This window comes from Pan troglodytes, chromosome 11 (genome assembly GCF_028858775.2).
Source record: "Pan troglodytes isolate AG18354 chromosome 11, NHGRI_mPanTro3-v2.0_pri, whole genome shotgun sequence".
Taxonomy (NCBI): domain Eukaryota; kingdom Metazoa; phylum Chordata; class Mammalia; order Primates; family Hominidae; genus Pan; species Pan troglodytes.
The window spans coordinates 52054282-52079791 of NC_072409.2; the positions used below are offsets into that span (position 1 = coordinate 52054282).

The 25510-nt window shown below is 38.1% G+C and overlaps 1 protein-coding gene across 12 annotated transcripts in view; it reads left to right on the top strand.

The window, feature by feature from the left end:
• Positions 1–223: 223 nt before the first annotated feature.
• Positions 224–25510, top strand: part of TUT7 (terminal uridylyl transferase 7) — a 65217-nt gene continuing 39930 nt past the window's right edge. For 4 of the 12 annotated variants that reach the window (XM_009456823.3, XM_016961080.3, XM_001138539.6 and 1 more), the window contains exons 1-10: positions 228–494; positions 1535–2085; positions 8279–8460; positions 8974–9090; positions 9605–9782; positions 11603–11691; positions 13710–13761; positions 14658–14727; positions 15822–15948; positions 17235–17354. In XM_009456823.3, the coding sequence (XP_009455098.1) occupies positions 1566–2085; positions 8279–8460; positions 8974–9090; positions 9605–9782; positions 11603–11691; positions 13710–13761; positions 14658–14727; positions 15822–15948; positions 17235–17354 (1455 nt within the window). In that variant the 5' untranslated portion in view covers positions 228–494; positions 1535–1565. Of the gene's footprint in view, positions 495–902; positions 1316–1534; positions 2086–8278; positions 8461–8973; positions 9091–9604; positions 9783–11602; positions 11692–13709; positions 13762–14657; positions 14728–15821; positions 15949–17234; positions 17355–25510 lie in introns of those variants that run through there. The other 8 variants (XM_063787730.1, XM_063787725.1, XM_063787727.1 and 5 more) reach the window with 5 other exon arrangements.

The following is a 25510-nucleotide window of genomic DNA, read 5'->3' on the forward strand; positions in this document are numbered from 1 at the left end:
CGCCGCTCTGGTAAGAAGTTCGGGCCTGGCCCCCAAGCGCCGGCGAACCGGCTATCCGGCGAGCCAGTAATTAGCCCGCTCCGACGGTTGCGCCCGGTGGCCAGACCCGGCGCCCGACACCTGGAGCGAGTGCGCTGGGGCGCCGGACAGGAGAGGCCAGGCTGGGAAAGGCGCGGGAGGCGGGGTCGGAGCGTGGGCGGGGCACCGCGGGGCGGGGCGCGTCGCTCGTTTCCGGTGTGCGCGGCGGAGCGCTAGGGCGGGGGCACAGTCGGCTCCCAATCGCGCACAATGAGACAGCGCTGAGCGCCGGAAGTGGGGCCGAAGGAAAACACGGAGAGGGAGCCCGGCCGGGACAGGAAGAGGCTGGGGACCGCGGCGAAGGTGGTGAGTGCTCTTGGGCGCCTTCTCCCAACGTCCCTGCCAGACTCGCCTCCGGGCTGATTCTCCAGTTGGTTTCCTGGACTCCAGAGTAGCTGGCCGGCCTGGCCCCGGAGGTACGTTGGTTCCATCCCCCGCCGGCCTCCTCGCACCAGTTTGGGTGACCGAGGAACCCCCAGGCCGGCAGAGGCTGAGCCCTCGGGTTCGAGTCCGTGTTTTCACTTTTTGTCAGACTGCGGGCGCAGAAGACGGGATTTGGGTCAAGACATTCGGCTCTGGCCCCCTGGTCGGCCGGGGGAACCCTGGAACCCCATGGAGACAGCAGGTCACTTCCTGCTTCCTGGTCCCCACGGTGGCTTCTTGGCCAGGAGTGCAGGGACGCCTCCTCTTTCTCCACGTCGGGCTCAAAAGGGTGGAAACTAAGGCAGATCGGTGGTGGAGCGGTCAGATGGGGATTGAAGAGGAGTGTCATTCCTCAGGGAATTGCTGTTCCTGACAAAACCAAACTTGTTTGGGGTTGGAGAACGGGGATTGAGGAGGTTAGCTGGAGTTGTCCCTTGATCGGAAACCCAGCCCCTTTAATTACAGCTGCACCTTGGTCGGAAGCCCAGCCCCTCCGTAACCTAAGCGCTCAAAGCCGGTCTGTCCAGAATAGTGGTGGTGAAGGGACGGAAAATTGGAGTTGAGAAATGTAGTACTCCTTTCACGTAAAGTTTCGGTGTATAACACTTACAAGTAATTGCCAACTTAAAAAACAGAAGACTGTTTCGGTAGTTTAGTAATAATATTGGCTTGGGATGAGGTTTTCTTTGAAGAGAAACGCCTTGTTACAGAGGGAAAAGCCGACCATACTTGATATGAGTAGTATTCTACTATGCTACAGTTCTGGAACCTATAGAGCTTCTCTTATTCACACATTTAATCTTCATGCTAAATAGTAAGTATTAATTTTCATGAAGAATATTAGAGGACCAAGCCTCCCAACCTCTAGGGTAAAGCACTGATTATTAAGAATGTGATAGAATTTTTATTTTAAAAAAATAGGGAGTTTCTTTCTTACAGGCTTTGGGGCATCTGTACGATAAATTGTTATTTTGTATACTTGTATGATATCTTGTTATATAGTTTGATATTTCCCCAAAATACCTTCTTTCAGGTGCATAGTAAGAAAATTGAAGTCAAAGACCATGGGAGATACAGCAAAACCTTATTTCGTGAAGCGCACTAAAGACCGGGGGACTATGGATGATGATGACTTCAGAAGGGGTCACCCCCAACAAGATTATTTAATAATAGATGACCATGCTAAAGGCCATGGCAGTAAAATGGAAAAGGGCCTTCAAAAAAAGAAGATAACACCAGGGAACTATGGGAATACCCCCAGAAAAGGACCATGTGCTGTTTCCAGCAATCCATATGCATTTAAAAACCCAATCTACAGTCAACCCGCTTGGATGAATGACAGCCACAAAGATCAGAGTAAGAGATGGCTGTCTGATGAACATACTGGTAATTCAGACAACTGGAGAGAATTCAAACCTGGACCTAGAATTCCTGTTATAAACCGACAAAGAAAAGACTCCTTTCAAGAAAATGAAGATGGTTATAGGTGGCAAGACACAAGAGGCTGCAGAACTGTAAGACGACTGTTTCATAAAGACCTAACAAGCCTAGAAACCACGTCAGAAATGGAAGCAGGAAGTCCTGGTAATGTTTTCCAACTTGTCAGATCACAACCCCAGAGTCAGCAATGTTTTATTCTTTTTCATCCAAATGAGTTTTGTTATTTTCAGCAATTTAGTTTCAATTTTTCACAGTTTCTGTTTTAAGAAATGGTCACTTAGTGTGATTATTTTAAGGATAGTAATCATGATATTTGAGCAGCTAAAACACATTTCATATGTTGATCCCTTTAAAAGTTTACTTTGCCCCAAGGCTCACTTTACGTCAGTAAACATGTTTTCTGTAACGTGTTTTTTACAGAAGAGGGTAGCTGTATGCCCCAGGGGACCATATCGTAATTGCTCAGTGGTTTGTGTGTTTTCAAAATTGTGATTATAATTTTGTATTTGAATAATTAATGTGTTCATAATATAAATGACAGAATATAAAGCTTTTTTTTAAAAAAAAAACTTATTTGTTGATGTAAAAACACAGTATACACTGCGTATATCTCCTGCCACAAGAGATATATCTTTTGGGTGTAGTGTCAGTGTCCCGAGATGGATAATCTGAGATCTTTGTTTTTCAAAAGGGATCGTGACAAACAGGTTGAGAAACAAGTTTAGAAAGTCAGAAATAGATTCAAGCTTTGCTGTTTGGTTTCAGTAAGACCAAAACTAATTTCTCAGTGCCCTCACATGCTTGGTTAATTGCCCCAAAGGGATAATAAGGAGATAATATGTTTTTCTAAAAGTAAAAAGTAGATTTTATCCATGTGGCAACGATTTCTGCAAACAGGAAGGTTATTTTTATCTAATGGGAGATATATACTGAAATGAAATAAAGTCACAAATTGGATGGAAAAAATGAAACAATATCATAGTTGGAAACATGGACTTGTAAGTTTAGTGGCTGAAAGCGTTTTTTAGTGGTCGTATAGAATGTGTTTCAAACTGGCCAGCACTTTTAAATAAATTTTTTTAGTTTAAATGCATTCAGGGAATATGGACACTTTCTAGATCACTCGATGCCTTTTCTCTTCATGTTATCTCACAGTGGCCAGTTCATACACAGGTTACCTATAAGGTGTTTGAATTTGTGTCCCATGCGTATAGAATACTTAAAAGCCAAAAGCTCGTCTTTTATCTTTACAAGGTCTTAGGATAAAAATGAAAGTCTCAAGCACTTATTAATATTAAATGGGGGGAAATGTGCTATTTGATTTTTTTTCTTTTTTCACAGCTACTTCTAGTTGTCAGATCTGTTTATTTATATTTTATTTTATTTTTTGAGACGCAGTCTCGCTCTGTCACCCAGGCTGGAGTACAGTGGCGCGATCTTGGCTCACTGCAACCTCTGCCTCCTGGGTTCAAGCGATTCTCCTGTCTCATCCCCCAAAGTAGCTGGGACTACAGGCACATGCCACCACATCAGGCTAATTTTTGTATTTTTAATAGAGACAGGGTTTCACCATGTTGGCCTGACTGGTCTCAAACTCCTAACCTCCAGTGATCCACCCACCTTGGCCTCCCAAAGTGCTGGGATTACAGGCGTGAGCCACCACATTCAGCCTGATTTTTTTTTTTTGAGACAGTCTCGCTGTGTCACCCAGGCTGGAGGTGCAGTGATGTGACCTCCTCTCACTGTGGCCTCTGCCTCCCAGGATCAAGCGGTTCTCATGTCTCAGCCTCCCAAGTAGCTGGGACTACAGGTGCACACCACCATGCCCAGCTAATTTTTCTGTTTTTTAATAGAGATAGGGTTTCTCCCTGTTGGCCAGGCTGGTCTTGAACTCCAGACCTCAAGTGATCCACCTGCCTCTGCTTCCCAAAGTGCTGGGATTACAGGCGTGAACTACCGCGCCTGGCCCTCAGATATTTTTAAATTTGAAAATTAAGAGTATATATCAATATCAAGTAGCAGAAACAGAATGAAGTGTTATAAAGGCGTTAAGTAGTAGGGAGACATAAAACTTAAATCTTTAAGCTAGAAATAGCTTAAGGAATTATCTGATGCAGTACTCTGTTGTAATATATCAAAAATGGAATCACAGTTTTACAAATCAGGCAGCTGCAGCTCAGAGAGGTTAAATTTTCACAGACCTGTTTATGCAGAGCGGTAAATGAGGAAGTAGAACTAAAACTGGGGACTCTGCTACTCTGGCCATTAACTCAGCCTCGCTGGACCTGAAGTCCTGACGGCGGAGCCGAATATTTCTTGATAATTTCTGGGCTTTTGATTTGTGTTTTTCTTTATTAAAAATCGTGTATATTTAAGTGTTTCTGTATTACTGTCCAGGTGGGATGTGGGTATTTAATTTTGTTACCTATAGTCTTGTAGAAGTTGATCTTGAAAACCATTTCATTTTATTATTATTATTCTCATTTTTGAGATGGAGTCTCGCTCTGTAGCCCAGGCTGGAGTGCAGTGGTGCGATCTTGGTTCACTGTAACCTCCATCTCCCAGGTTCAAGCAATTCTCTTGCCTCAGCCTCCTGAGTGGCTGGGACTACAGGCACGTGCCACCACACCTAGCTAATTTTTGTATTTTTAGTAGAGTCGGGGTTTTAGCATGTTGGCCAGGGGTAGTCTCGATCCCCTGACCTCATGATCTGCCTGCCCTGACGTCCCAAAGTGTTGGGATTACAGGTGTGAGCCACTGCACCCGGCTGAAAAGCATTTTAAAAAGAAAGTTTATAGATCAAAAATTTGCAACTAGACATTAAAAGGAACTGTTGGCTGACCACAAAAACTTTTATATGTTTTCTTATTTTATGTGTATTCTTATAAAAGCAACTAAAGAAGTTGCTTCTAAGTGTATTTGAATAGGAAATGCATTTTGCTATTTTTTTATTGGAGGTAATTCAAAAGTTTGCATGTTTTTGCTGTATGACATACAGGTATATGCTTTCACAGTTATTAAGTAAAGAATTATTCAGTTTCTATTCCTTGAAAATCTTCATATAGGAAGCATTAAGCTTCGGTATAACATTATTTAGTTTAGAGAGATTCAACTGAAAGTATAAACTAAAAAGGATCTCATTAAAGAGATCGAAATTTCTTTATCAAAATTGTGTCTTAATAAGGAAGGGTATTATTCAACAATGTGAGAAGATATAATGGAAATTATGGTAGAGTTGCTTTTTTCCCCCCCACATACGGTACTACCTTCTGTTTTTTTCAGCTCTACATTACTGCCCCTACTTTAGCCCTCAAATGTCCTAGATTGCCAGTTTAATGTATTTGGGACATTGCCATTAATGATCTTAGCTGGAATGCATCCACTCAAATACACATGTCCTTTGTGAACCATATGCAAATAAAATATGGGAAACTTGGAATGCCGAATATAGAGAACTCTTATTACAATAAATCAGGTAAGCCAGGTAGTCTTCCTCCAAGTAATTATGAGAATTTTTCTTTTTTCTTTTTTTTTTTGAGATGGAGTTTCACTCTTGTCGCCCAGGCTGGAGTGCAATGGCATGATCTCGGTTCACTGCAACCTCTGCCTCCCGAGTTCAAGCAATTCTCCTGCCTCAGCCTCCCGAGTAGCTGGGATTACAGGTGCCTGCCACCACGCCCAGCTAATTTTTGTATTTTTAGTAGAGACAGGGTTTCACCGTGTTGGCCAGGATGGTCTCGAACCCCCGACCTCAGGTGATCCGCCTGCCTCGGCCTCCCAAAGTGCTGGGATTACAGCCATGAGCTGCCACGCCTGGCCAAGAATTTTTCATCAGTACCTAGCTTTACCCTCCAAGAGTCCCTCCGGTGAGATTTTGACAGTTTTTACCATGCATGCCTGTGAAAGTAGGTTTAGAAGGTTATATTGCCTTTCAGTGCTAGTCCACTCTAGATGTGAATGGGTATGTTCCAAGAAGGGATTTTAGTAATTTCTTTCCAGTTTTTATGTTGTTAGTTAGAGGGCTGAATTTCAGGATTTCATCCTTTTTTTGTTTGTTTGTTTTTTAGACAGAGTCTCACTCTGTCACCCAGGCTGGAGTGCAATGGCGCAATCATGACTCACCACAGCCTCACCTCCTGGGCTTAAGCAGTCCTTCCATCTCAGCCTCCCGAGTAGCTGGGACCACAGGAGTGAGTCATCTTGCTGGCTGATTTTTTTCATTTTTGCTAGAGATGACATCTCACTATGTTGTCCAGGCTGGTCTTGAACTTCTGAGCTCAAGCAGTCCTCCCACCTTACCCTCCCAAAGTGCTGGGAATTACAGGCATGACCCACTGCACCTGGCCCCATCCATATTTTAATCTATATTTTCAATCCCTTTACTTTGATTTAGCCATGTGTTCTTGGAGAAGTTATTCTCTTGGATTAGCATTGTCCCCATCTGTACAATGGGGACAGTATTAGCAGGATTGCTGTAGGGATTAAATAAGGCAGTACATATAAAGTGCTTTACATCTGTTGCATAATAAGATACACCATCATGGTAGCTGCTGTTATCTGACAGAATTTCTGCAGCCATCCACTTCTGTATAAAAGCAGTAGGAGTTGATTGAGGTCTTTGGAGGAAGAGAGAAGTTACTCTTTCTAGAAAATGACAGCAAATATGGTTATATGGAGAAACCTTTGTGACCAGAAGAGAGGAAGAGTTTAAAAAAGGAATTCGGTTCCCTATCACTTACTGGCTTGTGAACTAATAGGGGCTTTTCTAAAGGGTATTGCAGTATTATTTTAAATTTATAAAGAGTTTTTGCCTAAGAAACCTGTAATAAACACTGAAGTTAGATGCAGTTTTTTTGATAATGTTTATAATGATAAGCAAACTAAATGAGAATGGATACATCTCTAAGTAAAAGAAGTGCTTATCTGAAAAAAAAAAATTGTTCAGACCAGAAATACTGGCCTTAAAAGATTATGATAATTTAATTGGGAGTAGGGGGAGTATTAAAAAGGAAGTATTAAGGTAGCGCAAGGTAGCCTGATTTTCTGTTGAAATGACAACTTACCTTTTAGTATTTTATTTGTTCAGTGTATTTTGATTGATTTTTTAAAACTACTTTTCCAACACTTTAATTTTTTAAAATTTTTAAATTTTCTCATATTGTGGAAGGTGTTTGCAGAATTTTGTGATAGTCATCTCAGGTAGTTTTAGCACAATGCTTGCTGCTTATCCTTTAGCACTCTCAGCAAGCTTTTTATAAAATTGGAGGTCCTATATTTCCTTTTCAGCCTGCCAGTTCATTGTAATTGCCATACTAGTAGTAATGAGTTCCTCTGAAAACTTGATGGAGGAATTACTTCATGTAGGGCTTTTCAGTAGGTTTATGTTTCCAAGCACTAATGTGTTACTAATAGTTTCATTTTTTAAAACTCGATATAAGTTATCAAAGCTATCTAAAATAATTTTTTATGGTTTAATCCCACAATCACTTTAACAAGTTGAAAAGTTATAAGTTTTAAAAAGGAACAGGATGATTTTTATTCATTATAAGGATTATAGAACTAATAGCAGAGTTTATAAACAAATGTACTTAGAGAAAACTTTTGTTTCAATGGCCAGTTGTTTTTTTCCTTTGAAATATGCTCAGTGTACAGGCCATTCAAAGAAGCTAAAATGAAGGTAAAGGTAAAATGAGAGATAGTTGTCCTTAGTAAATAAAATTTTGGCTTGGACTTCTTCATATTAATGGAGGGACCCGACTTAGGTGTTATTGATGGCTAAATTTGCAACTAAATGATGATTTTTCACTCCAGATGAGGATATAGTTGATTTCTGAGTTGTCCAGGGGTACATTTTGCATTTTGCCTTATTGAGATTGTTCACTTATAGAAGATGAAAGCAAATGTGGGTGGTTTTAATGAGAATAACAGGTGTACTTACAGATATTATAGAATATGTAAGATATATTTACAATATGTATTGTAATATTTTAATATAATAGAATTATAGATATACTTGCCTTCAGAGTATAATTTTTCTGTTGCTTTGCTATGCTCAGCAGTATACCAGGAAGAGATAATAAAAATCAAATTATATGATTGAAGTAGAATTCTTTTAAATTTTCCAAAAAGATGATTTCTATGGCTTAATGTCTGCAGGTGATGTGCTCACTGAATACAGTATTAAAGCATTTTGTCCATAGGACAGCTACCTTTCCTTCTGCTCTGCATTCAGATGTGATTTATTCTCTCACATGATTTAATACATATGTAAGGTCTGCTTTTTACTCAGGAGTGGCATTATTTAATATTGCCAATAATATTTTTCCCCCACCTTAAGAAAACAAGAAGCAGAGGTCCAGACCTAGGAAGCCACGGAAGACTAGAAATGAGGAAAATGAGCAGGATGGAGACTTGGAAGGCCCTGTGATCGATGAGTCTGTACTTTCAACGAAGGAGCTGCTAGGCTTACAGCAGGCTGAGGAGAGACTGAAGAGAGACTGCATTGACAGGCTAAAAAGGGTAACATCCTTATATATATATTTGTTGGTTAGAATCCTGGTTTTGGCCTCAATTTTGTTGTTAATTGAGTATGCATGCTCTGATCAATTAGATATCCTACTTTGGTTATCAGCATTTAAGCACTGCAAGTTAAAAGTGATGTCCAGTGTGATTTAATAGGATTAGGAGTCATTACTATTATACTTAAAATGACTGTTAGGGTAGTGATAAAGGGAACAATAACAGTAGCAATTTTAAAAGTGAAGAAGAAGCCAGGCACAGTGGCATGCCTGTAGCCCCAGTTACTTGTGAGGTTGAGGCAGGAGGATTGCTTGAACTCAGGAGTTTGGGGCTGTAGTATGCTATAATGGTATCTGTGAATAGCCAGTTCACTCCAGCCAGGGCAACATAGTGAGACTCCTGTCTCTTTAGAGAAAAGAAATTGAAGGGGAAATCATTTCCTGGCTGATTTTGTTTATCTGAATGTTTGGTTTTACTTATGTCTCTCTCTAAATAAATCTCTTCAAATTATAGCGACCACGAAACTACCCTACAGCAAAGTACACCTGCAGACTCTGTGATGTTTTAATTGAATCCATTGCATTTGCCCATAAGCATATCAAGGAAAAGAGGCACAAGAAAAACATTAAGGTAAATTGAATGTAACCCAAACAAGTCTGCTTACTTGTTAGTTGTTATTACTTGTCATCTTTGTGGCTTTCTTCTCCTTAAGGCTATGATATTGATAACTTTACTGCTTTATTTATTGAATATATTTGAGCCAAAATACATAATACTGGTCAGATGTATTTTACTGGTTAATCTTGTGAATTTCCTTAAGGGCAGCATCAGGATATATGAAGTCATTGATAGGACCCAGGTATATGTCCTTATACTAGTATTAAAGCAAACAATGTTTGTAAGTGCTGTTTTTAATATTCTTTCCTTACACTTTCTCCTTATGCCCGCCTATCCTCTGTTACCACTGATCCACATTATGTGCATAAGGAAGTATGTATATGTTTGATAGGATGAAAACTAACACAGCTAAAATGAGAAGGGAGGGCTAAGAAAAAGAAAACTCTATAGGGTGTTGTCTTCATGAGTGGTAGAAGGTCAAAACTATGTGTAAGTCATTTTTAATCTCAACATTTGATCTTAAAAGGAGAAGCAAGAGGAAGAGTTGCTCACTACGTTACCCCCACCAACACCCTCCCAGATAAATGCAGTTGGCATTGCCATTGACAAAGTGGTACAGGAATTTGGCTTACACAATGAGAACTTGGAACAGAGGCTAGAAATTAAACGTATCATGGAAAATGTGTTCCAACACAAGTTACCAGGTATTTTCTAGATTTGTTTTTCTATTTAACTACCTAAAAGTACCTCATTCATTTCTCCTACCAATAGTAATTTTCACCAAATAAAAATTTATTTACCATGTCATGAAGCTCTTGTGTTTTCTATTTTTTTGTTTTTTGTTTTCCCTGGCTTTCCCTAAGGTAACAAGGACTTTCATATGCATTGTCATTATAAACCTGTTTCCATTATAAATTTTACCCTGTGTGTGAACTTTAAGTTGAATGCCCTGCATTATTGGGGCACTGTGGGACTCTTGTGTATGTATGTTTCCCTTTCCACTCATCTAAATTGACACCATATTTTGAGTTAAGAGAAGTATCCTGAAGTTTTTTTCAGGTTATTCATGTCAAAAAAAAAAAAAAAGATTTTATTTAACTGTACTTAAGAGAATTGCAGCATCTAAAATGAACTTTGAAAACTAGTTTTAAGAAATTTGTATTGGATTTTGTGCACTGTTGAATTGATTTTCCAAGTTATGTCTGTCTTCTCCCTGTTTTTAACTTTAGACCTTTGGCATGATGGGGAGGGGACACAACTATTTGGAGTGTATTACTATGAAAATTTAAGGTCAGGTATGTTCAATGCCTGACACAACTGCTGTCAATCCTTGATAGCAACAAACCCCACCCTACATCATCCCCCAACCCCCACTGGCCATTCCTGTTTAGGTAAATGGTTGGAATAGCTTCATCATTCTCAATTCTTGCTGTGCATCAGAATTATCTGTGAAGCCATGGACAACTATTTTTACAAAGCTCGACAAGTGATTCTGATCCACAGCTAGGGTTGGAATCATTATTTATATTTGTCACCTTATAAATCTTAAAACTGTTTGTTCTACTGAAAGATCATACATATAGTATTTGTAACGTATATACTTTCAGAAGAATAAGGGAAAATAATCTCATTTTATTATACATGTATTTCCTGAAAAGTCAGTTGTAATTTTGATGATTTTTACTGTAAAATTTCATGTAAAAATGAATGTACTTTGTTGTGGAAAACTGCTAAAACCCAAAGAAATCACTTGAATTTTAGCAAACCTTAAACAAACAAGAAAACCAACCCCTGATGAGAAAGGATACTATTTTGGCATCACAGTAAAACACTGAAAATAAATGCTATACTATAGATAGTACTCATATACACACACGTCTTCCTCTGAAGAGTGAAGTGTCTGCTACCTAGCGTTTTAACTTATGTCAGTGATATTGTAATTATTTTTCAAAAGTTTATTGGGATTTTGTTACAGCAAACGCTTTTTGTTCATAATGTAATGAGAAATTCATATTAAATATGTCAAAAGATTATTTTTATTATTGTTTTACTAAAACCTCCTTATAGTAAATTACACCAATGGGTGCATTCTAAAAGGTGAAAAGAAACGTTTGCATTAGCTCTTGAATATACTATCAGGTTTATAAATTTAAACAAAGACATTCTTTTTCAACTGGCACATTTAAAAAAATATTTAAAATAGTATTTTCTTCATAAAATGTGATATTTAGATAATAGTATTTTATTCATAAAATACATGATAACGTAGCAATTTGACATTTTACAACTGACATGAAGAGTGGCTGTTAAGCTAAATCATAGTTGATGCAGCCTTCCCTATTAAATTAAGTGAAGAGCAAAGAGCCACCTATTTCTGTCCTTTGTTTATGCTACTCTTGAATACAAGTTTGCTTTTGTGTGTAATTTTAATTGATGGTTCTGCTTCTGAAATAGCAGTGTTTTGTTATAACTTTTGAGAAATTCTACTGTATTTATTACTTTTATTTATTTATTTATTTTTTAGATTGTTCCCTAAGATTATATGGGTCATCCTGTAGCAGATTGGGTTTCAAAAATTCGGATGTAAACATTGACATCCAGTTTCCAGCCATTGTAAGTACAAAATGAAATGCTGGCACTTTCAGAGTGGTATGGAAATTCTTTCTTACAAATGTAAACTGTCTATGAATATATTTTAGATATTTGAAGATATTTTAAGTGTAATGACAGCATCCGCTTGCCTTCAGTTTCAGAGCTTTTTTTTTTTAATACTCTGCAAATTTTCATACTTATTTTAGTCTATAGATCTTTTATACATCCAACACTGGTTTTTCAACCATGTGCACCTGATGGGGGTGTTTAGGTTCTGTTACTTAAAAAGAGTAAATTTTCTTGATAAAATCAACTTTCCAGTGGCAGAAAGGGAATTCAGATTTTAAAGTGTAGATATTTAAACATTTATGATCTGAAAGCTTAATTGTCTCTGGAGTTTCCTCTTTTTGTATACCTATTTTGTTAAAATAATTAGGCTTTTAAAGAATCACACCTAGCCTGGATTTCTGGTTTAAACTTGATTTAAAAGTATGTTGATGAGTTAGAATTTTAAAACTGGAGTGTAGCTGGACACGGCACAGTTCTGTAGTCCCAGCTACTCTGGAGGTTGAGGCGGGAGGATCACGAGCCCAGAAGTTCAAAGCTGTAGTTAGCTGTGACTGCACTTGAGAATTGCCACTGCATTCCAGCCTGGGCAACATAGTGAGACCCTATCTCTTAAAAAAACAAAAAACCGAAAGGCACTTTAATAGATTATCCATTTCTCTGCTGTTAGTTCCCACAGGCCTGTTTATAGATGATGTGTTTGCAGTTACTTGGGTTGCTTGTTAAAAATCCATATTCTGAGCTGGGTGCAGTGGCTTCACCCTCTAATCCCAGCTACTCGGGAGACTGAGGTTGGAGGGTTACTTGAGCCCACGAGTTCATGAACAGCCTGGCCAGCCCCACCTCTCTCAAAAAAAATCCAGATTCTGGGGCCCCAGAGGTTCTATTTTACAACCTCTTCTTGCTAAACCTGAGTGCTGTAGCTACCTGGTAAGCTACCCAATAGACTGTTTTTTTAACCTTAAATTCTGATCAGTGATTTACCAGCCATAGCAGTTATTTTGATCCGGTGTCATTAATTCATTTAGTAAATATTCACTCATCCCATTTGTATGGCAGACATACTAGGTTATAAAGGACAAAACAGAGATGGTTCCTCTTTATGGAACTCATCTAGTAAAGGAGATTAGTAATTACCTTGTAATTATAGTGAGAGCTGTGCAGATAAAGGTTCAGGGATAGAAAATGACAAGGTCTGGGCAGAGAGATAGCAGTCATGAAGGCCTCTTTGAAGAGGGAACATTTAAGCTGAGTTCTAAAAGACGAAAAGGAGCCTGCAGGAGAGGGGGAAACGGGAGGGAAAAGAGTTTCAGGCAGGGGGAGCAGCATTTGCAAATACCCTAAATCAATAAAGAGTTTGGCATATTCAAGGAGCTAAAAGAAAGGTTGTGTAAGTATGGTGAAGGGACCAAGAAAAAGAAGAGCAGGAGATTAGGATGGCTAGGTAGGCTGGGCTTGACTGGCCGAATTGTGTAGACCATGGTAAATAAAGAATTTGGTTTTGACCTAAGGGCAGTAAGAAGTCATTGAGAGTTGTAAGGATACAGTTTATGATTTTAAATGGCCCTGGCTCCAATGCGAAACAAGGATTTTAAAAAGAAGTGCAAGACTGACTCCGGGACCAGTAACCTATCTGTTGCAATGGTATTAGAGTGAAAGGTAATATTGTTAGCAGTTTGACAAACTTCCAGCTACCACTTTGAGACTTGCTGAGAGGCAGGTTAACCTCAATAATTAGTTAAATCAGAAGTTAGTTGTATAGTAGGTCTCTTGCCCACATTCGTCTTCATTTGGTGTTGATCTGTCTGTCTTTGACTGACATATGCAAACAACATAGTGAGTAATGTCTTTACTTTGGTAGCAATATGCATTTCTCATTTAGAAAGGAATTTGGGGAACTTCGGATGACTCTTATATCAGTGAAGCAAAATCACTTAGGAATAATTTCATGTATTCATTGATTTATTTCCTAGATGTCTCAGCCAGATGTCCTCTTACTTGTTCAAGAATGTTTAAAGAACAGTGGTAAGGCCAAATTCCACATTTAAAAAATTTTTATGTTGTCTATAATTTGGATCTATCTTATTTTTCAAACTTTGAAAATAGCAAGGCATGCTTTTAAAATTATTTATGTGGGTAATATCCAAAGCAAATGCCCATGAATTATTAACTAGAGTCCTGTTAGTAGTTCTACTATGCAGAATAACCATTTCATAAGTAAAGCTTTTAGCTTGATGACATCATCACTATTTATAAAGATTAAATGAGTCCTAGATGTGACTAAGAAATGCAAAATATGTAAAATGTACTCTTGAGGGTAAAACTGAAGGATAATCTGCTTTTATCAATGGTTAAAATCAGTATTTTACCAACAGTGAATAGGTGTAACCCAACCCTAATTAATGAATCCACAGAGTGGTGCCCATTTAGGTTTATCAGTTGTCTAATACAATGTCCAGCTTGGGGCTTTATGGCTCTTTGTGTTTTACATAGTCCTTATGAAACTGTGTCATCTCTTGAATTAGTCATCCCCATCCTCCCTGTTTTGGTTAAATTTTGTCTTCAATCAATACATATTTTGACACTGAATATTTTAGTAGCTTTTACAGCAACTTTGTTTTTAAATGTATTACCTATATTTGTAATTGTTATCCATATAACATTTGAATTTTCTGATCCAATGATGTAGTCACTTATAATGAAACATTCACTTTACAAACTAAGGGTTTTACACTAATGTGATAACTTGGTTTTTGAATGTAATATTTTTTCCTTTTCAAGTCATTGCAGAGCATTATTTAGTAGTGGTCTTTCAAAAGACTCAACAGCTAAGGGACAACTGGTACTTGTACTTTATCTGGTTCTGCTTTTAAACAAAGCTTTAATTAACCCACTTAATATTTTTCTTCTTCTTTCCTCAGACTCCTTTATTGATGTTGATGCAGACTTCCATGCTAGGGTGCCAGTGGTGGTGTGCAGAGAAAAGCAAAGGTCTCATTTCTTTAAACCGTTTATTTACTAACTCTCAACTTGCCAAAAGCACAAGTACTTTACTACATCTTAATGTCCAATTTCTAGAATTAAAAGCTTTTTATTTGGTTATCACACATGGTTCCTACTAACATTCTCCCTATACTTTTGGCATTTGATGTAAAAGGGGAAAATCTCATTTTAAAAATAATAAAATGACTTAAAAGAAAAAATATAGCAAGGAAGTATTTCGGTCCATTTCAACTCGTTAAAAAACAGCCTTATTAAATAGTTACTTGCTGTAATCACCTGTATTTTGCCACCCTTTTTGGCAGCATTTATGGCAGTGCTGAGTAACAGTGTGACCTCTCTGGTTTATCTCTCTCTGCCTCTGTGTGAAAGCATTACTGTCACTACTGTAAATGGGTGGTTTATAGGCTGTAATGATTCTTCATTAGGTACATTCCTCCAACTCTTGGGAAAACACTCTTTTATTGTTACAGAGATGAATCATGCTCCCATTTGAAACTTTTTTTTTTTTTTGAGACGGAGTCTTGCTCTGTTGCCCAGGCTGGAGTGGAGTGGCGCAATCTCGGCTCATTGCAACCTCCGCCTCCTGGGTTCACTCCTGCCTCAGCCTTCCGAGTAGCTGGGACTACAGGTGCCCACCACCACGCCTGGCTAATTTTTTATATTTTTAGTAGAGTCAGGGTTTCACCCAGGATGGTCTCGATCTCCTGACCTCATGGTCTGCCCGCCTTGGCCTCCCAAAGTGCTGGGATTACAGGCGTGAGCCACCACGCCTGGCCCGAAACATTTGATAATATTTTCCTTATTTGCATTTCCCCCCAAAAAATAATTTTAATATTTGAAAACAAAATTATTAATCCGAAAAATAAAGTTTACTCAGAAAATAGCCACGATATCTTTTTTGTAAAGAAAATTTATTAAATTACTCATAAAGATGTAGTGAGTTTTTTTCACTTTTAAGCTTTTTATTTTTGAAGTGTTTATTATCCATGTATATTAGTTGTTGGCATAAAAGACACTTTGAGACCTGTGTAACACTTTTTTCTTTTTTTTCTTTCCCATCCTCCTCCCCCACCTCTCACCAGTGGTCTTCTGTGTAAAGTGAGCGCAGGAAATGAAAATGCTTGTCTGACAACAAAGCATTTAACTGCCCTTGGAAAACTAGAACCAAAGCTGGTTCCTTTGGTGATTGCATTTAGGTACTGGGCAAAGGTAGGCTTGAGGTCTTTATGCATGAATACATTTTACATATGTATAAGCAGTATGCTTTGATTTTTACTTAATTTAATCTTCAGTGTTTAAATGCAAATTTATAGACATCAAAAGAGAAAGACAGAATGTTTTTGCAACAGAAACGTACAGACAGAAGATTCAGTGTTTCTGTTTCACTTTAACAGTATTGCTCAAAAGATCAAAATGATTTATAGGGCTTATGAAAAATCAGATTTGTGAGTTAAATCTCAGAGGATAAGGCCCAGGAATTTACATTTTAACTAGTTTACCACAGTGGTTGTTAGGCACAGGAAAGTTGAGATAAAGCTTCTCATATCATATCCAATAACATACACAGAGACGGCAAAAAATAGAAGATGCTTTCTGATCTTGTTTACATTTCCATAATGTTTTAAATATATTTCAATTAAAATACTCAAACAGTAGAAGATTTAAAGTTCCCCCAAAATGTGAGGTTGAGTCATGATTATAAAATTGAGATTCTGTCGCTTGAACCTGGGAGGTAGAGGTTGCAGTAAGCCAAGATCTTGCCACTGCACTCCACTCTGGGTGACAGAGCAAGACTCTGTCTCAAAAAAAAAAAAAAAAAAAAAGAGATTCCATGTATGTGCTTTTAGAGAAAATCAAAAGCTTTACTGATTCAGGTATATCAATAACAATAGATACTTCCCGTTTCTTGGATCCTGAATGAACAACGGATTTCCCACTCTTCACTGGCTAAATTATAATTATAATATGCTATCCTTTGAAAACCACCGCCTGCTTCATCACTAAGTAGAACATGCCCTTTTAGTTGTTATTTCCATTAATGGTGATGAGTTTGTCCACGTTCTCTCCCCACACCAATCTTTGTGACCAAAGCATGCATATGCAAGACACTATGGGTTAGGGTAAGAGGACCATTGAACTGGCTTAATGTGTAACTGAACGATCATTTTTAATTCATTAACATGTATTCTAAACAAATGAATGAATTGACCATGGATATCAAAAAATAAAATAGGAAATAATATTTTAGGGCCATCCACAAGTGAGTATGGTTAACAGGATTAAATATTCAAAACTGAAACTATCACTTAAAACCACAATATGTGGTTGCTGCAAAAGTATAAGGAAGTTGTATATTTTATAACTGCTATTTTCATCTGAAGAATTACCGTAAATCATGTAGTAAACAAGAATGAGGTTACAGGTTTTAGGCCAAATCGTGTAAATGACAAATTCATACAAAAAGAATGCTTAACTTTCTTTTCTCTTGTTTGTAGCTTTGCAGTATAGATCACCCTGAAGAAGGAGGTCTGCCACCGTATGTGTTTGCCCTGATGGCCATTTTCTTTCTTCAGCAGAGGAAAGAACCCCTTTTGCCTGTATATCTAGGATCATGGGTATAAAACATTTTTTTTGCTTATATATCTGAACAGATTTTATTACAGGTCCACAATTAAATTTTGCATAATTTCAAAATCTAGACACCTAACCAGAACTGACATGGATTTATTTATTCTACTCATGTGAATATTCATACCTTTCACTGCTGAAATACTAATGTGTTTGATTTCAGTATGTTGCCCTATAACCTGCTTAGGGATATTATTACCTTTCTAGACGGCAAAATCTCTTAATTTTTGAAATATGTATGGTCCTGAGACGAACAAGAGACTGACCCTGTAAATTTACCATTTGGTACATTCTTTCTTTGGGTACAGTTTTCTAAATTGATACTTGAATTTACATATCACCTCCAGACAGACAGACTGTGGGAAGCATTTGGTTCACTGTAACTTACTTTCTGTTTCTAATCTATTTCTCCCCATAACCTGTAAAACAAAAAATATATAAACATTGAAATTGCTACCTGTACCACAAGATGCAGAACCTAATAGTCATCTCTTGAATAATATTTTGACATTATTTTAAAGATGAATTAGAATTCATGTGATCACTCTTTCTTTCTGGATAAATTAATGTTGAGTTGATTTGTTCAAGTAAGATTTAAGAAGAGACCATCTGAAAGAGTCAACATGATATTAGCTCATCCTCTTAGAAACCTTATTTGTAATCCCTTGGTATTACCTTGATATACTTTTATGTGTAGAAAAACTCCAATTTTATAGAAAGACCCCTTAGTGAAAAGCTTACTTTGACACATTGGCTATTGTAACTACTTTTCTTAATGCACACAAGTTTCTCTCATCATTTAAGGAGTTCTTAACAATGAGTACACATCAAAAAATATATTTAAAGAGAATTTTTTCCTTATACTGAATAAGGTGAGATTAAGCAGGGACTTCTGTCTACCAGGCCGTGGGAATAAAGACTGAAGTAGAATAACTCACTTAGAAAACTATCCTGGCATAAGGGATTATTGCATGCTGTGTATCCTAGTAACCTAAAGGTAGTTCTCTTCGTGCCTGTGGTATTGAGAGAATTCAGAGCCATGAGAGGGTATCTCTACCAGACTACTGTCCTGGTAGAAAAAAGAGCAAGAGAACAAAGTCAACCCTTAGTTGATAAATAACTCTTTCCAGCACACCCAAGTAGGAATCTGTGAAAGTCTTTGAAGTTTTCCTTTCACCTTGATCTAAGAGAGATAGGAATTTAGGATAGGATTAAATCAGGTGGACTCCTGCACCTAAAAAAACCCTGGCACAAGTTGGATAAGTTGCCTTGCTCACTACCATCTTACTGAATGAGATCTGCTTTTTCATGTGTCTTGATCTTCTCTAAGTAGTCATCTGTCATTAACATGAGAATGCAGGAAAAAGAAAAATCTCTTCTGGTGATGAGATTCTCCTAAGGATACTTCAGGGTAGTATGGATACCCTTTCCTATGGCCAGCATATTATTTCCTTGTTAGTGATACTGGAAACTCTCTAAAGTGATACTGAATTTGATTTTGATTGGATCATGTTTGTTCAAAATTTAATGACAAAAGCAGGTATGCAGTGATCAAACACTGGATTGAAATCATTGGATCCATTAAGGCACACTACCACCCGAACCAAAATGATCCTGTGGTTTTCAGCATTTTAAACTAGTTAGGAAGTGAAGAGAATGGAACTAATACTTACTAAGTATCTTTATGCTAGATATTTTACATACATTATTTCTGCAGAAAATCCAATGAGGTCCTCATAATTATGTACATGAGAGTATCTAACTGTTAATTCCTTCAAAATATTTAAAGCACTGTGTATACTAGTCATTGTAGTAGTGCCTGAAATACAAAGATGGACAAGACCAAATTCCCTGTCAGGAAGTTTAGTGTATTGTGCCTGTGTTCTCTGATCTGTCTTTTCACAAATCTTTTAGTCATTCTGTCCCGACCTACCCAGATCTCTTCCATGTTGGAGACTCCAACCCTCTCCAACCTTTATTCCCAATCATAATTCCCATTTTATTGTCATTAAATCTTGATATGATTGAAGTTAATCATAGTGAGTTGTGAATGAAGAATAATTTTATATTATAAAAACCTAGTCCTTAGCAGATATTCATACTTTAGAGATGCCAGATAATATAGTAGAAAAAAGGGTGATTTTCAAGTTTACCAGCACTGGGACTCATCTCTGTTTTGCCACTCACATCCTTGTGACCTTGAGCAGGTTATTTAATCTCTGAGCCTCAATGTCATTCTGAACCTTGAATGAGATAATGAATGTAAAATTCCTGAAACAAGGAAGGAGAACAAATGTTATAGTCCTTTTCTCCTTCAGTAGAAAGTCAAGTTCCACTTACGGTGTGGAAGTGTGAACTCCTAATCAAGTGATCCTTCTGCAAATAACAACTATAAACTCTGGGCAACATACAGAAACAACAGCATGAAAAACCTGCAGACTGAACAAATGCAAACAGGCTTTAGAGGGGAGTCAAAACTTGGAGCAAATGACCAACACAGAGTGAGTCTCCTGTTTTTCTGTAGCTCTACCCCTAAAGGCAACTCTGATTTAAGACAAAAATCAGTCCTCTTCCTGGCCAGAGGAACCAGGGCCACCAGAAGATAAGGTGTACAGGAGGAGGAACTGAAAGGAAAGATAACAGATAAGTGGAACCCTTAAAACCCTTAAAAAGAACCCTGGGTATAAAAACTCAGGATGTCTCTGCCCAACTCCTGAACCAGTTTAGTTTGGCACGAAAGGAGCCCAGAAGTCGTCACTCTCATCCTCACAAGAAAAAAAACTGAACAAACGGAAAATCAACAATTCTTTTTGGATCCATCAGACAATTGATGTCATGGGCAAACCACTGCCCCCAGAATTAGAGAGCAGGGTAATACAGTGAAGCACAGCTTACCAGAGCAGAAGGCCAGGAGCGGAATCCTGCCACTGAAGCCAATACTAGGGTAGAAAAATTTAAAGTGTAGTTGACAAATTTCCGAAGGCTCAGTTTGGACAAGCTTGAGGGTTAAAAATTTCTCCCATTCTTAGGAGGGCTTCCTCAGACTTTTGTGTGAGTTATACCTCCAGGAATCCTACTAAGCTCTGAGGGTAAAGACCTGAGAAAAATCTCCCAGTGCTTCTGGCAGGATGAGAGGAAAAGTTGCCATTTAGAAATAATGCCCAGAGCATTCTTTAATTATTGAAAGCCTGCCCTTCGGAGGTACTCTTACTGAAGCCTAACCACCTTGGGTTTTACTAGCCACGGGAAGGGAGGTACCTAACTCCACTGCTCCAGCCTTCCTTTCTCATCTAAGTAAGGGTGGTAGTAGGAGAACTGGGAAATAGTTATGAAGGTCACCGTCTAGGGGCACAAGCTCACTAAAAGACTGAGACCTAATCTTAGGACTATACAGTGTTTCCCCTCTCCAGGGATCACAAGGTCTGAACTACAAGTCTCAGACCTTTTTTAAGAAGTCTTTAGGGAAACACAAAGGCAACAAGGGAGACAAAAACAAGGACACCAGAGGAATTTTCAGCCACGACAGCTGCAGAAAACAATAAACATCCTAACTCCTAGCCAGATAAACATAAAACCTCACCCTAAAAGCCTGTTTACCCAGTACATCGTGTCTAGCTTTCAACAAAAAATTACAAAGCATGCTGAAAGGCAAAAAGCACAGCTTGAAGAGACAGAGCATGTGTCAGAACTTAACTTGGATATGACAAATGTTGAAATTGTCAGACCAGGAATTTAAAATAATAATGATTAATATACTAAAAGCTGTAATGGAAAAAATGGACAACATGCAAGAATAAATGGGTAATATAAGCTGAGAAGCAGAAACTCTCAAAAGATTTAAAAGAAAATGCTAGAAATCCAAAAAATTATAACAGAAATGAACAATGCCTTTGGGCTCATTAGTAGACTAGACATAGCCAGGAAAAATCTGAGTATGAAGTGATAGCAACAGAAAATTCTCAAACTGAAAAGTAAAGAGGAAAAAGGAACAAAATACCTAAGAACTGGGTCAGTTAGTCAAGGTTGAAACATATGTATAATGGGAATACCAAGAGGAGAAGAAAGAAAAAAGAACAGAAGAAATAGTAGAAGGACTAATGACTGAGAATTTTTCGAAATTAATGCCAGACTCCTAAACCAGGCCTGTGTGGGGCAGATTGAATATAGTTAGGAGCCAAGGCTTAAAGAACTGATGCAAGAGCTGAGCCACAATCTACTGGAGGTGTGATAATTTCCAGTTTGCCTAAACAAGTTAATTACCTGCTGCTAAAACAAAAACATCACTTTTTGGAGTAAAATAAATGATTCAAAATTTTAATATAATATTTACAATTCTAAAATGCAATCCAAAATTACTCAGAAAGAGTCAAGAAAGTGAGACCTACTCTCAAAGGAAAAGAAAATGAACAAAGGCAAACTCCAAGATGACCCAGATGCAACTGTCAAAGACATTAAAGCAGTTATTATAGCTATGCTTCATGACAGAGGAAATAATACATGTGGAATAAATGAAGAGATAGGAAATGTCAGCTAGAGAAGTAGGAAATATCAAAAGAACCAAATGGAAATTTTGTCTGAGTGGACAAACAGAAAACACTCAAATGTTAGACCTAAAACCAATGATATCAGTAATCAACTTAAATATTGATAGACTAAATATCCCCACTAAAAAGCATAGATTACCAGAATTTGTTTATTTATTTTTAACTTTCAGGTTCAAAGGTACCTGTACAGGCTTGTTATATAGGTAAACTCATGTCACGGGTTTATTGGACAGATTATTTTATCACCCAGGTACTAAGCGTAGTACCCAATAGTTATTTTTTCTTGCTCCTCTCCCTCCTTCTACCCTTAACCTTCAAGTAGGCCCCAGTGTCCATTGTTCCCTTCTTTGTGTCCATGAGTTCTCATTATTTAGCTCCCACATATAAGTGAGAACTTGTGGTATTTGGTATTTGATTTTCTGTTCCTACGTTAGTTTGCTAAGGATAATGGCCTCCAGCTTCATCCATGTTCCTGCAAAAGACATGATCTTGGGTTTTTTTATGGCTGCATAGTATTCCACAGTGTATATGTACCATATTTTCTTTATCCAGTGTGTCACTGATAGGTGTTTAGGTTGATTCCACGTCTTTGCTATTGTGAATAGTGCTGCAGTCAACATTCGCATGCCTGTGTCTTTATGGTAGAATGATCTGTATTTCTCTGGGTATATACTCAGTAATGGGATTGCTGGGTTGAATGGTAGTTCTGCTTTTAGCTCTTTGAGGAAAGTGTTCCCTTTTCACTGCAACCTTGCCAGCATCTGGTATTTTTGACTTTTTAATAGTATTCTGACTGGTGTAAGATGGTATCTCATTGCGGTTTTGATTTGTATTTCTCTCATGATTGGTGATGTTGAGCTTTTTTCATATGCTCGTTGGCTGCATGTATGTCTTCTTCAGAAAAGCATCTGATCGTGCCCTTTCCCCAAACTTTTTAATGGGGTTATTTTTTCCTTATAAATTTGTTAAGTTCTTTATAGATACTGGATATTAGACCTTTGATGTATAGTTTGCAAAAATTGCCTCCCATTCTGTAGGTTGTCTGTTTACTCTGTTGATAGGGCTGTGCAAAAATTCTTCAGTTTAACTAGATCCCCTTCAGAATGAATTCTAAAAGCAAGACTATATTCTAGAAGAAATAAATTAAATATAAAGACATATAGGTTAAAAGTAAATGGATGGCAAAAGATGTAAATTGTAACCAAACGAGAGAGGCTATGTTAATATCAGATGAGATTGATTTCAAGCGGAAAAAATATGCCAAAGCCAAAAGGGACATTTTATTAGGGTAGGGTCAATTCATTGGGAAGACAAAACAATCGTAAATGTTTGCAACTATTAAGAGGGCACCAAAATACATGAAATAAAAATTGATGGAATATATTCTACCATCAGACAAGGAGATTTTAACAGCCTTCATCAATTGACACCTGTGTTAGCTAAACAAAAAATCAGTATAGATAGTATAAACTGATACATCATATCAACCGCCTTGACCTAATTAATATTTATAAAACACTATACCCAATAACTGGAGAATACATATTTTTTACAAGTCCATATGGTACATTCATCAAGATATACTGCATGCTGGTTCTTTTTGTTTTTTTAATTTAAGAGACAAGGTTCCACTATGTTGCCCAGGCTGGTCTCAAACTCCTGGGCTCAAGCAATCCTTCTGTGTCAGCCTCCCAGAGGAGGGCCTATGCTGGTTCTTAAAATAAGTCATAGTACATTTGAAAGGATTCCATGGATTAAAGAGGAATTCAAGTGGGACATTAAAACATATTTTGAACTAAATAATAATAAAAATGTAAGATAGCTTGGCATAGTGGCACACACCCTAGTCCCAGCTACTCAGGAGGCTGAGGTGAGAGGATTGCTTAAGCCCAGGAGGTTGAGGTCGAGGCTGCGGTGAGCTATGATCACACCACTGCACTCCAGTCTAGAAAACAGAGCAAGACCCCATCTCAAAAAAAAAAAGAAAGAAAAAAATACAAGATATATAAAATTTGTCAGATGCAGCTAAAATAGTGTGCATAGGGCAAGTTTTAGATTTAAATGCTTAAATTCAAAAAGAAAGGTCTAAAATCAGTGACCTAAAGGTCCACCTCAAAAAGCTGGAAACCAAAATGGGTGAAAGACCTAAATGTAAAAGTTAAAAACTCTGAAACTCCTAGAAGACAACCTAGGGAAAAACCTTTGCAGAAAGGATTTCTTAACATACTAAAATCAATAAAGAAAAACATTAAGAAATCAAACTTTATCTAATTCTAAAACTGCAGCTCTTCAGAAAACATCACTAAATAAACAAAAACTCAAGCTACCCAGTTGAGAAAAATATTGAATACATACATCCAACCAAGAAATAAGTCACTACGCCTAATATTTTCCAAAGTGTTTTCTGTGGAAGACTAGTTCAGTCTGTCAACAAATCTTTACTGAGCAGTTACCATGGCCAGGCACCAACTAATTCTGGGTGTTACTGTTAGAAGTGGTGAACAGGGCCGGGCATGGTGGCTCACGCCTGTAATCACAGCACTTTGGGAGGCCAAGGTGGGTGGATCACCTGAGGTCAGGAGTTGAAGCAGCCTGGCCAACGTGGTGAAACTCCATCTCTACTAAAAAAATATTAAAAAATTAGCTGGGCATGGTGGCAGGCACCTGTAATCCCAGCTACTTGGGAGGCTGAGGCAGGAGAATCGCTTCAACCCAGGAGGTAGAGGTTGCAGTGAGCCGAGATCATGCCACTGCACTCCAGCCTGGGCGACAGAGTGAGACTCTGCCTCAGAAAAGAAAAAAAAAGAAGTGGTGAACAAAACACAATTCTTGCCCTCAAATTTATACATCCAATCGGGGCAAGAGACTAATAAATACATATGCAGTGGTGGTACTTTCTCTGAGGAAAAATAAACCAGGGTAAGGAGGACAGAGAATGATAAATGTGGAGCTCCTTAGAGAAAACATTTGAGCAGAGCTGAATAAAGTGAGGGAGAATGAGTCATAGTCTCCCTCACTTTGTTAGGGGGAAGAGCATTTTAAGCAGAGGGAATACCAGGTGTCATCTCTGAGCCAAGAAGATAGAAGGATCACAGAAGTAGAAAAGAGCCAGGTTACTCAGGCCCTGGAAAGGACTGCACTTCATCTAGAGTGAGACAGAAACCACTATGAACAGGAGAGTGTGTCTTCTGTTTTAGAAGGATCACTCTCTTCTAAACCAATGAAGTAGCCCATTTGGTATAAAAATACATTTGGGAAATGTGATGTCACATCCATACTCCATCCCATATTATTTTGTTCATTAACCTGTTTTTGTTTGTTTTTTGTTTTGTTTTTTTTTTTTGAGATGGAGTTTCGCTCTTGTTGCCCAGGCTGGAGTGCAATGGCACCATCTCGGCTCACTGCAACCTCTGCCTCCCAGGGTCAAACAATTCTTCTGCCTCAGCCTCCTGAGTAGCTGGAATTACAGGCATGCGCCACCACGTCCGGCTAATTTTGTATTTTTAGTAGAGACGGGATTTCTCCATGTTGGTCAGGCTGGTCTCGAACTCCTGACCTTAGGTGATCCGCCCACCTTGGCCTCCCAAAGTGCTGGGATT